Consider the following 13,321-nt stretch of genomic DNA (forward strand, 5'->3'; position numbering starts at 1 on the left):
GAGTCAATCTAGTTTATTAAATTTAAGAAAATAGAAAAAAATAAAAAACAATATTTATAATGCTGCTAGTGATATAATGATATCACAAATAACCATAGATCTTACTATAAGGGGCAACTTTGGTATTGCCCCTATAGTCAGATCTATAACATCAGAGTTAGGTGAGCTTGGAAAATAAGGGTTAATATGAACTTTTTTTGAGTGCTAACTTAACAGGCTGAAATTCAGACACACCATACAATTATTTGTACAGGGCTTGTAAAGTGCTGTAGTAGTGACGAGTGAAATGATGCGTTTAGTGAGATCTATATCATGTGGAGGGTGGAATTAGAAATCTTAGAATGAATGACAATTTTAGCTCCAATCGCTACTTTGCGAACTGAGGGTACAAGTTCACCCTACTGAAAAATAATGATAGTATAATGATTATGCTGACAAAGCCTGTTTTTTCCCATTGAGATTTTGGGGATAAGATTATTTCTAGCAACCGGTTCCTGAATGAGTGACCTTTAAACTCTTGGCCAGTGATTTCCATTTTCATATGATCTTACTGATGTCTGTTGATGAAATAACAAAAATATGTTTGGATTCTGGTCCCCAAGGACTGGAGATGGACACCCATGACTTTGGCTATGACCCAAGTTGCATTTCAAAAAATTTTAGTTCTCAAATATGCCAAGACCTATTACCAAGAAAGTAGAATAGAAAAACAAAACAAAAAAAGGAAAAATTGGCAATGTAAGGCACTATAATTCTGTCCTATTTTTCTATTTTCTTTTCTCATTTTTCTAAAAAAAATACCTCCATAAAGAGAATTTTAGATTAGGTATGAACAGCAAAAACCTTTACTGGCACAAACAAAGCAAAAATGCTTTGTACCTGCATTTTATCACCAGTACACTGGTACTTTTATTCTCATCCTTTACAGTATTTTGTTTTACACAAAATGAGACGCCCCCAACTCCACTATTATTTTCCTCAACAAAAGTTGTACTTGGAAAACCTAACAAGGTAAAAAAAAAAGGTTTAGCTTGTCTTTGATCTCTAAATGACCGAGTATGTACAAAGATACGGGCTGAGCACACAAACTAGAGGAAGGCACTGTGTCTTCCAGTGCTGTTCAAACAGGTCAAGGATGCTGTGCTGAGGGATGTAAAAATAAAGTGTTCCCCTTGAAGGGAAATGCCATATTTGGAATCTTTCCTGACGCTCTCCACTCATTAGAAGATTTATCTGCAGGCTGCCGGAGAATGAAAGAGAAGTTTACCTGACCCCGCTAATCTCCCCAGAGGAACAGCGCTTCACAAGGCACTCTTTTTTCCTGTGTCCTTGTGAAGGTGCATTTAAAACAGCTCCTTTTCCCTTCTCTGCCATTGTTTCCTTTTAACAAGGGTTAAAATACCTCTTTATTTAGAGTCCTGATGGAATAAATACCATATAAATTAAATATAAGAAGGCCATGAATCATTTATGAAGCCGCAATAGGCTCTCCAGGGTGAAAATGCTTTACTGCTCCCTACCTCTGCCGTGGCTGCATAACCTGCCAGTTCTGAGCATATGGGTATTTATGAACTGCTTTGAAATGCGGCTTCCTAAAGCCTCAGCCACAGACATTTATTGTCAACGTTTTTTATGAGTCATGCGGTTGCTGTCACATTCTATTAAACTTTGCAAGTATTTCTGTTACTTTTCCTATTAATGTGGATCTTGAGTTAAGCAAAGCAGCCAGGAGAAAAAGGGGGGAAAAAAAGCACATTCTCAAGAGCATCTGCGAGTCAGAAAGATCCACCCGTTGCCATTTTATGCCTAATAAAGTTGAAAGCTGGATGTAATTGCATCAAGCAGAATAAAAGAACCTCTCAATATTTAAAACAATAAAAATGTAAATAGTACAATGAAGTATAGACCGACAGAGAAGCAGCTAGATAGCTCAGTAGATATGTGAAATGTCATACAATGCATAGCGACAGACTATGAGGTAGGAACATCTGTCTACAAAAAGAGATAATTGACAACATGCTTTTGAAAGCAAGGTACAAAAAGTCAAGTATACATACACAGAAACAATAAAACTTAAACTATTTGGCTCTGTCATCAATAGAAAGCTACGGCTGCATCGGAGGTTATATTTTGATGCATTGCATAATTTTGGAGTTGAAACAAAATTACTTCTGTGTTCTGATAACAGATAAAGGAATTCTCAAAAATTTTTGACTTTCCAATGTAGTATGTTGCCTTGTAAACTTACAAATTACAGCACCACAGCACAGCTACTGCTCTTGTTTCAGTGGCTACAGATATGAGAGCTGAGGCTCCTAATCAGTGCTGACAGTGTTGTTTGCATGCTCCTTTGTTTCTACTTGGATAATCAGAGAACAATACATTCTGAATTGTATTTATGCAAAACAAGGTGTTCTGTGGTTGGCCAAGAAGAGAAGAGGGGGTCTGCAAATGACTGATGTCAGTACCAGGTGAATGCCCCTACTCTCATATAGAGAGCCTCTGGAACTTGGGAACAGTGGCCACTGTGCTGTAGAGTAACCTATGAACTTAGTAATGGCAGAAACCCAGAGATTTTTTTTTAATAAATGGCATACTGAAAATGTAAAATTTACCTGGAGATCTTTAATATACTATACAGTTTACAAATGTATTCCAGTTTGCTAGCAATGATCTACTGTTCGAGACAGTGAGATAGTACCCCCTATTATAAGATTATAAAGAATAATCTCATACCGAGCACAATGGCACAGAGAGATGTGGAACACCTGTGGGGGATTGGCTTTTTTGGAGGAAAATAAAGGATTAATGAATAATCCCTTTGATTTTGAGATTTTCCAACATTCTGTAAAAGTAAAGTGTGTAATAGATAGGACAGTATTTCCAATCTTGAAGGTCCTAGCAACACTGTGGACCTGTGGCCTAGTAACACTGTGTGCTGTGGCCTACTAACATATGAGCTTGTGAGCAAGCAGCAGAGAAAACAGTTGCTATTTGGTAACCAATACAAAATACACATGGGTGGGCAGAATTCAGCTTTTGTGATAGGGATATGGTTCATGTTTCAAAACTGTTCATTATATGTTTATTACAGTAGAACCATGGTTATCCAGAACTCAGATAACCTGCATCTGACAGTGGGTTATCTGAGATCTGAATTCTGGTGACTGGGGTTTTATGGCAAAGAAAGCAGAGCTCTGCTGGTTGCTCTGCTCCGTGATTAGCTGAAAGATGACGCTCAAGCATCATCAGGGTTTCCCTTTTCTCAACCATTCAGCACTAGAGGTGAAAGAGGACAAGTCTCCCCATTCAAGTCAAATGAATGGCTGAGTGGCTGAGAAAATGGCTGAATGGCTGAAAATACACTTATTCGGGATTAGCCATTCCCCATGGGTGCCAGATAACTGAGGTTCTACTGTATATACTACATAAGAAAAAAAATGCGGACATGCAGAGGTGGCATAGCCTTTACAAGCTAAGCTTTCACCTATAATGATAAAAAATATGGCTGAAGAATTTAAAATCTCTGCAACGACTCCCCATGTTATAGCCATAAAGATGTGGGTCTGGCCCTGCATTTATTTTTAGGTTATAAAAACAGCACAAAAATGACTCTTACTGCAAAGAAATGTAATTTATAAACCACCAGCACTCACCCATAGCTGAAATCCATGTATGCAAGACAGTATATAAGAGCATAAATGATGAGCCTAATACTGTGTGCTGTACAAGTATTCAAAACAAAATGCTATTTCCAAGAAAAAAAACAGTAAATTGAACATAATTACTTGAATTATAAACATTTTTAAAATACAAATAAATAATTATATTGCTGTGGCCATGTAACCGTCATGGGAGCAGTGGTCATTAAGACACCTTCTTGCTTACCAGTGTTTGATGCGAAGCTTGGTCTACAGCAGCTACTGAGCCAGATGTACTGGACTCTATTTCATCTAAAGCAAGCTCTATATTTTCCTAGAGGGGACAGATGAGTGATTAGTATTCATGAGACTAAGATTGAAGTTATGACATCAGAGATCAGCCCGTTAGTCTTTATATATACAAACAATGATGCACTAGGTTCTACACCAGCAAGCCTGTTTTTCATATTCATTTTATATTGTTTGGCTTACACCCATGTAAAGGTGCCAATTGCCAATTTGAAGTGCAGCTCTAGCCAAAACAAAAAGAATTTTCCTTACTCGAGAATGCAGTGATTCTGATATTACCAATTGTTCACTGCTGGTGAATTATCCTGGTTTATGTGTTATAAACTACAAAGACTGATTTACCATGAGTGAATGTCTGATAAAAGTGACATTCAATGCTTTTTTAACGTATTCCACTGTGTGTCAAAAGCAGTGTGACTGAATATTGAAGCACTGCATAATTGTGTGGGCTAATTCTACACATACATGATTATTTCAAGACTTGGGGATCAAGTTCAAACAGGCTGCCTCGGGAACCCCCACACCAGATCGTCCAATCAATTATGTTTAATTTAAGTTCTTCTACAGTAGTACATCTATCAGACAGAATATGAAATCAGGTCTACATAATTAGGTCATCATTAACTTAAAAACTAATGAGAAGTAATTACAAAGAAGTGACAAGAAAGAAACTAAAGGATTTTAGAGGGACGGGTTGAACAAATGAAGTTTATAACAAGGGTATTCAAACTTCAACTACAATTGTGCAGCATACAAGAGAATGAGGAGCATTTCAAGGTCTTTTGATTTCTTGATCAAATGCTACTTGGTAAATGACAAACAGCTGATAATTTGTAGAAATGGTGAAACTACCTACAACAAAAGGTAAACTACTCAGAGCAGTCATTGAGAAGGCAAGTGAAATAATTGCTGAAATTAGTAAATATACACTGGTATGGAAGAACCAATAATCTAATTCCTGTGTTCATCATACACAATTTGTTGCAGACACTCTGAAATAGGGGCATCATTTGGGAAATTTAAACTGGATTCTATTGGAACCTTTTCTTTAATAGGTTTTTGTTCTTTCAGCAATATATCAAAGCAAACATATCTTGTCGGCCACACATCCTTGTCCTTTTTTAGACAACATTATCACTTACTTGGTAGGTTCCTTTCTTGATTTTCTGCTAATAGTTAGAAAGATTTGTAATAAACAACACCAAAACATTCACAGTATACATAACTCTATATGTTAAGGTTGGATAGGGTACTCAACATTTCTTTTGACTTTAACTGATATCTAACTGTAATTATGGGCCCCCTATAATATAAAAGTTTAAGAAAAAGCATATCATGGAAAAGAGGTCATTGTATTATAATTATGGTGAAGGACTATTTTACAAACAAATGCTAAAATGACAGTCCTAGATAACATTCAAATATCCTTCAATAATACCTCCTTATAACGCTCTAATTCCTGTGCAAAGGTTTTCTCGTGGAAAAGGGCCTGTAGTCTCTCCTGGGCATAGTTGTGGCAAAGTTCCTCAAAGGTAGCAGCTCGGCCTTGTTTCACCAGCTCTGGATTCTGAAAGCCAGGGGTGTCCACAATCATAATCGAGCAAAGGGAGTGCTGGCTGGATTTCAAGGCTCTGCCAAAACAACAAAAGAAAATGCTCTGTACAGGATTTGAGATGGAATTATAGAAATGGATAAATAGCCTGCTCATACAATTCTCAAGCTGGCAGGCATCCACTGAGGATATTATCAGCTCATTTCACTAAGAATAATAAGCATTAGCTTCTGCATATTCATTCATACCACCTATCAACAATACTATTAATAACAATAAAAAGAAGAGGAAAACAGCAAAACCCCTCCAAGCACTGCATATTTTTATTAGATGAAGGCAGTGTATTGAGCAAAGCACTAAATAAACTTGCTGCTGTGTCAGCCAGTAAAAGCCTCATCCAGCATTTAAACTGCACGGAGAAAAGGACGGAAGTACAGCTATGAACATGAGGACATAAATATTTTTTAGCGAGCAAGCACAGAGTAATGCTACCCTATGCACTGCGGAAGAACCCTGATCACCATGAATCTCGCTCTGATAAGCTCTGGAGCAAGAATTCAACTACCTCAGACATCAAGCAAATAAAATGATTTATGCATCCCATATAACATCTGAATACCCACTGATAGCTTGTTTGCCATTCACATGAGTGTCTTACAATGAAAATAAACCTTAAACTAAAACAAGAAGAAGGTAAAGGTTCGGGGTAGAACAGACATTGCATGTCTCTTCTGCAATAAACTCTGCCCTCTTTCTACAAGCAATACTTTTGTGCACACTGTACATAAAATATGTTAAACATATTGCTTTCTCTGAAAACTTGCAACAGTCAGTTCCACCTTATGTGAAATCTAAATGAACAATGAAAAATGAAAGAGTTATTTAGCAGTGGTGATGGGTACAAGCCTGTTCGGTGAGCAGCACCCAGCCCTTAATTCAAACCGAGCGTATGCCCTAACTCTCATTCAACTGAGAAATAAATCACTTACTTGATGGATGATGGCAACACAATCCATTTAAAGAATGAACATGAACAACAGTGATCAGACTGCAATTCACCTGAACAGAAGACTGATGCCCTAGTTATCGGCACATTGAAAGCTGTTCTATGTGAAAACACACATTAGAGAATCAAAACAAAGCCAAAATTAGGTTCTAAATATAGGGAAAGGCCCTGGTTTAAACATTTAATCAATGGTGAATTTACTGGAGTGTGAAACATACTATAATAAAGGTGCTATGGCACTGTTCATGATAAATATGTTAAATCTAGGCAGCCCTGTATTCATAAATACATGTAAAAAATGTATTTTTTATTACAAGCAGAGCAAGTACTTGAATTTGACCTGATTTCAGCCTCTAGCAGCCCCTGTATAGCAAGCAGATCTGAAGGGTAAGGAGGAGGTAGTACATGTCACCAGTTCTGGTGCTGACAAGAATCATTTTGATCAGATATTAAAAAAGCACAATGCCAGAGAGATGAGGTAATCACTCTGCTGCTTCTCCTTTTACTGTTCATTCACAGGCTTGGGTGGGTTTAGTTTAAGGCAAAGAAAAATAGGGTTTAATAATGCTGGCCAAGGACATCTAGTATCAAAATAAACTATGGAGGAAATATTTGGATTGACTATCAAGGTGAATATTGCAGCAAAAGTTGGTTTTGTTATGATGCCTTTAAAAACTATTTTTTTTTAGCTAGATATTTTTGGCTGGAATTCCACATTATTTTTTTGCAAAAATCCCTCCTACCAACTAAAATCATTAATTTGCAAAAATCAGCCTAAGGCTAAACTGCACAGAAACAGCAGTTGGCTGGCAAAGGACAAACAAACAGGATTCTTTTGGCATTCAGTCACAATGGAGTGGCATGGTTTTCATCTCCTTAATTTCCATCCATTCTCATTTTCACTGCCCAATGAAGCAAGCAAATATCTGCTATGATATCAGGACTTGCTGCAGGAAAAGTTTAGTGTATGTGTTATTTGTTTGAAAATCAACCATGCATTGTGTTTTTTCCCTCATTGGACAGAAACTGCCCCTTCAACAACTTACTCTTCAAAAGACAACCTGCAATGTGTATTCTAAACTAAACAGGAGACATTATAGGTGAACCCATCAGTAAAGTTTAAATACAGCTTCTAGTTAGTTTGTCATTATGTATGAATACTTCATTGCAGTTTCACTTCTCTATGTTCTGCTGTTCTGCACTTCTTCTGTGTAAGTTTTAGGTAATAATTTAGAAACTCAAGTTTTCAAATTCAAAAACTCCTTTATTTGGCAGTCATCAGTATCTGCGCACCTATCCAACCAATCCTGGCCTAAAATTTTGTTAAAATATTGAGGTCTTCCAATTGTTTACCACTCACTTTCTATGAGTTACAACCACTCCTCCCTCTCCTCAGGTAACTATTTTGTTTCTACCAAGATGAAGAGATGCTGGGAAATGTAGTCTGGGATTTATTGTTCCTTCTACTTTCAGTATTACATGGTCACACAAGACTGACCCACTCACCACCTCAAACCAGAAATGAGGGAAAGTAAGCGGTAGTGCGGAGTGTAGGCATATTTGGGCCATGAAATAGGAATCATGTCCACCACATTGCTGCTACACACAGTATGTAGTCACCTGATTACTATTAGACATCACATTGTGCAATGGTAATAAATCCTAATTAATCTTCCACAATTTGATCATCCCACTTCCATACCTGTTAAGCAGCGAGATGAGCAAAGTGAAAAGCTCTGAGTACAATCCAGAGGCCATTCCTTCCAGACATTCCAAGGCAGACAATTTGGGACCTGTGAAGGGAGGAAAAAAAATTAAAGTTAATGCAAAGCTAGAACAACAGTAATCAAGTAATACTGTAATCAAGTAATACTGGCAAATAATTTAGTTCTAACTGTATTCTAAAAAATTAGGACTATTGCTGTGTGAATAGTGCCAGGAAGAGAAGACAGAGACACGTAAGTAGACAGGTATGATGGCTGGGTCACTGCCTTCGGTCTAATCAGTCTAGGCCATCTCACCATAAAATTACTTAGGTAATAAAATTATTTTAAATAACTGAAAACTAAGAAATATGCAAAAGAAAGAAAACAAGAAAAATTGAATAAGGAAATGTCAGATGAATATGTGAGGCCAGGAATGAGATGTTTCAATTAAAGGCTGCGATTTCTACATTTTAAAAAGGTTAGAAGATTTAAAGTCAACATTAAATTGTAGAGATTAGGCCATTGTGAGTCACACCAAACTTGAATTCTCTTTAAAAAGACAACCTGTTTAAATAAAGTCTGTCTTATTTCTGTTTAGATATGTCTATTCCCTTACTGGTTCTTAAAGGGATCTGGTGCTAATGTAACAAAAGCAATTTAAAAAACAAAAAATTATTAGCTTGTGGTAAAATATTGGCGATTAAATGTAATCATAATATATTACAGGTAGTCCCTGAATTAAGGATATGCGACATACAGACGAATCCTAGATACGAACAAAGCTTCTCTGCTTGCTTATGTGCAGGACTGAGGCTTGATAGGGGAAAGGGGGCAGTTTGCATTACTTGCAGAAGAAATATTTTGCTAAACACAGCTGAGGTTGTGGGTGATCTTAGGGACTGAGCTTTTTCTGCAGCTTCTTGTAACTCTTTAATGACCAAGACAAACTCTGCAGTTGTTTTGCATATCAAAGCACAGCTTGCTCAACAAGTTAATGAATGTCTAGGCTTCATAAAGTTTTTTTGCTTTTTTTGCTTTGTTTGTGATTAACTCACAGTGAGGATTTTATACAGTAACTGACACTACAATACCTAATTATATGTTAAGACAAACATCTGTCCTAATTGAATTAAAATAATGTACCTGTTCCCACTTACATACAAATTCAACTTAAGAACAAACCTACAGTCCCTATCTCGTATGTAACCCAGGGACTACCTGTACATATATTATTACATTGTATGAGCAGATAAATAGAAAGAAGTAAGGGAGTAGGAGTAGGCAGTAAGGTAATGTTGCTTTCTATTACCCATTCAAAAAACAAAATTAAGCTTAGGGGATTTAATTTAACATGCAACTTAATTTAACTAATTTGCAGTTTACTCTATAGCTTAAAAATATTTATATTTGCAAATCTATTTTGCAGATTTAGATGTAATCATATTTTGTATCTACTACAATGATAAATACAGAATGTGTGTTTTAGCTTACCTGAACCATCTCCTTGGCTGGCATCATCCAGTCCCTGGCGAAAGGAGGTTGACTTTTGGAGGGTGCTGGTTTTTGATTGGTGTTTGAATATGGATGAGGAAAGTTCTTCCAATGAACAGCCCAGGAGATAAGCAGCTTTCTGAGCCCATTCATGACGTGCAAATTGTTTCCTGCCACCTTTGGGAGAATAATGTTTGGTTGTTGTGAGTATACTACCTGTGCCATTTGTCTAAAACGAATGATGTGGGCTAATTTGAATACAAACCAAACACTCCCTGTCCGTTTTGATCTATTTATTAAACACCAATAAACATGTTCACATGGTCAACAACACATCTCAGGTAGGCCAAGGCAATCAAATGATGCCCACCTGATATAAAGAAGTTTAATTTATGCCAGGAGACATTGCAACATCCCTACACCATCAACCTAACACACTGACAAATGAGAGAGAACCATGGAATGATGCAGTGTAAGCCAAAGTTTTACACTGCAATCTGAATGGTAACCCAGAATGGACATTTACTGCTGTAGCCCTTCTTCTCCGACATAGAAATATTATGCACTCTGTACATGACTATTGTTAAGCACAACAATTTGTGGTGTAGACAGCTTGCCCATTTACCTATGACATTTCTAGCTAATTTTTGCCCACAGAATGGTCACTAAGTTTTTTTGTTTTTCACTCCATTTTCCGCGAACTCTAAAGACTTTTGTACATGCAGGAGACGAGCAGTTACTAGATGCAGCCAGCACCACATCTGAAAACAATCATTGTAAGATGCCAGACACCTAGAACTTATATATTGTAACACATGACTGGATACCAACTAAACCTCTTGACCATGTTTACAAGTTATGTGGCTACAAGTCTAAATAGGAAAAAATAGGAAATGGATAAAGTACCCCTCCTTCCACCTGTGGTTAACAGCATACCGGTATACCCACAGGGTGGCAGTCCTATCAAATTCAAACAATTTTTTTTTCTTAATTTTAGGGCCCAGCAGGAATTAAAATCCTTCCCCCATTTTATCCTAAACTACAAAAAGAATACTTGCGACTGTGGTGGACCCATGATCTAATTGTCTAATTTGTCTCAAATTTTTTTTCCCTCTGCACAGCTCTGGCATGTAAATAAGAGATGCTAGTCTCAATATGAGTCAACCAAAAATTCTTTGCACTGCATCCAGCGCTGAGAAACTATCACGACCATCTAAACAGGACAGAACAGACACAATGGGAATATATAAAAAGCAATAAAGATAAAAACACATTCTTTACCTTCATCTGCTTCTGTATTGCAACGGAGCAGCATGCAACATGCAAATAAAAATACTTGGTTAGAAAACAGGCAGACACAAATGTGCAATTCTTCAATCAGAAGAAAATGGAGGTATAAAGGGGGACAGAGAACAGGCTGCAGGTGTAGGCTGTGCAGGTCAGGACTCTGCGTGTTATTACAATGTGCTGACCACAGGTGCTGCCAAATTAGAGGATTACAGAAGGGAAACACTGCAGGGTAACAGGCGATCACATGCTTGGATTTCTTCTCAACCTTTTATCCACTATCAACCACTGGGATTCTTATCACTTTACTAAAACAACAACGTGGCCAAGCAAGAACAGGAGAATGGTAATTGTCTTTTACACTTGGGCTAATTTGTATAGACACAAACAGAATCCTTTACATACTCTCCTATAAGCAGGGATGGGGGGGGGGGGGGGGGTTACTGTTGTCATAAGGTCTTTACCCCACTAGATATTTGGGCCTCATTAAAATTTCAAAAATGGAGCAAGCAACCTGCTTTAAAAGTATACTTTATTTTTTCAGCAAAAATACGTGCCCTGCTGCATTTTTCCATTTACTTAAACTTCTGTGCATGATAGCATTAACCATAATCAGAACTGTTTATATTAGCCACTATATAGTCAGATCCTTTCTTGATGGTAGAAGAGAGCTGAGCAAGTCTTCACTTTTTGGCTGAAAGACCTCTGTAATGACAATCTTTTATATGAAAGCAGAAGCACGATGAAATGAGCTTCTTTTTCCTAAGGTGTAAAGTGTCCAGTGTAAAAATATTTGCTGTAATAGGCAGCAGTAATTTAATTGAACGGCATATCCCTTCAACATGGTTTTCTCTAATGGAAAGTAAATAAAGTACTTATAAATAATCCCCTTGATACCATCCATAAAAGATTCCCGTTTACATAAGTATTGCTGTGATAGTTTGAGATTATGGGATTTGGCTTCCATTACAGCACACTTTCTGGATGATTTTGTCTGCATGTCGTGTTTTTGTGACTGTAGAAAAAGGAATCGGATTATTTCAATTCAGTAGTGGAAAGTAGCAGCATCTCAGACATCTCTATTTTAATTGGACCAAGAAAAAGGAGACTTTTACGGTGAATATATAGGGTGCTATTACTAGAACATTCACTGTGAATATTCAATAGTTCATACGCTCGGTGGACATTCTCCAGCTTTCAATGGTCATCTTTAATTACTGGTAATGTCACACTCCAGTCAGACATGTCAGCTGCAGCCCTCCATAGAGACAACAATTCTTTTGTTAAGTTTAAAACTTGGAGAATGAAATGTAAAATGCACTCATGCCCAGTTTATGTGTAATGTGACCCCTCTAGATGCTTTTATAGTTCAGTGCAATACAGGCAAATAATGAGTGGGATGGGGGAGCTGCAAGGATATTGTACACTGCTTCCTAAAAACATGCAGACTGCCTGAGCCCACATGTGATGCTATGCCTCCATAACAGAGAGGACTAGAGTCCAATTAATAAAAGTAGCCATATCAGGGACATTCAGGCTGAGTAGTAAAGAGCTACAGTGAATACCACAATGATTTTATAACATAAAATGTGAAATCCCAGAAAATTTAATTTTCCTTCAACAACGTGACATGGCCTAACACTACAGGAAGGAATGCTTAAGGTTTCCAGGTTTATTAAAAAAAATTCTGGAGGCTAGATATTTGTAACAGCAGCACCTGTGATCAGCACATTGCACCCATAGGATGGAAGGAAACTCATGCAGTGTTGAGTACGGTGCACAGCATATTATTCCAAGTCTCAAGCAATAACTTACTTTAATATTTAGGGTGTCTATTTATGAATGTTTTTACTAAGATACACATTGGATTCAATGGAAAAATTGTGTAAACAAAACTTTTATCCTTGTTTTGCACATTTCCTTTTTGATTCCAATGTGGGTCAATGTTGAGTAAATCTTGAGTGAAACCATTTTTAAATAGACCACTTAGCGTTATCAGTTCTGTGCAATAAGAAGTTAATGGGTAAGTCTGCCTAATTTCATATGGGCAAATAACAGTTATAAAGCCATGCAAAGTCAAGCTGACAGCAGAATGAAGTGAATAAAGACATGCAATAAAAAACAGTGCTATTAAAAAAATAAAAATCCACATTAATACACAGAAATTGTAAAGAATATCACACATTGCATCAGATACACAAATTTCTCATCGCTTATGAAAAGAAGATGAGATCTGATCATGATCTTGATCAGTGATCCTTCAGACATATGAACAGTTAAAGACTGATCCCTTCTTCTTTGGAAAGGGGTAATGATCTTTATTCGATTA

The 13,321-nt window shown here is 37.1% G+C and overlaps 1 protein-coding gene across 18 annotated transcripts in view; it reads right to left on the reverse strand.

Annotated features, from left to right (window-relative positions):
* The window catches only part of MYO18A (myosin XVIIIA), a 200,433-nt gene that overhangs the window by 100,979 nt on the left and 86,133 nt on the right, over positions 1–13,321 (reverse strand). For all 18 annotated transcript variants that reach the window (XM_072430591.1, XM_072430583.1, XM_072430600.1 and 15 more), the window contains 4 exons: positions 9,706–9,882; positions 8,211–8,301; positions 5,389–5,581; positions 3,889–3,975 (listed from right to left, as the gene is read on the reverse strand). In XM_072430591.1, coding sequence (XP_072286692.1) covers positions 3,889–3,975; positions 5,389–5,581; positions 8,211–8,301; positions 9,706–9,882 — 548 coding nt within the window. The remainder of the gene's footprint in view (positions 1–3,888; positions 3,976–5,388; positions 5,582–8,210; positions 8,302–9,705; positions 9,883–13,321) is intronic.

The sequence above is a fragment of the Pyxicephalus adspersus genome, chromosome 1 (genome assembly GCF_032062135.1).
Source record: "Pyxicephalus adspersus chromosome 1, UCB_Pads_2.0, whole genome shotgun sequence".
NCBI lineage: Eukaryota > Metazoa > Chordata > Amphibia > Anura > Pyxicephalidae > Pyxicephalus > Pyxicephalus adspersus.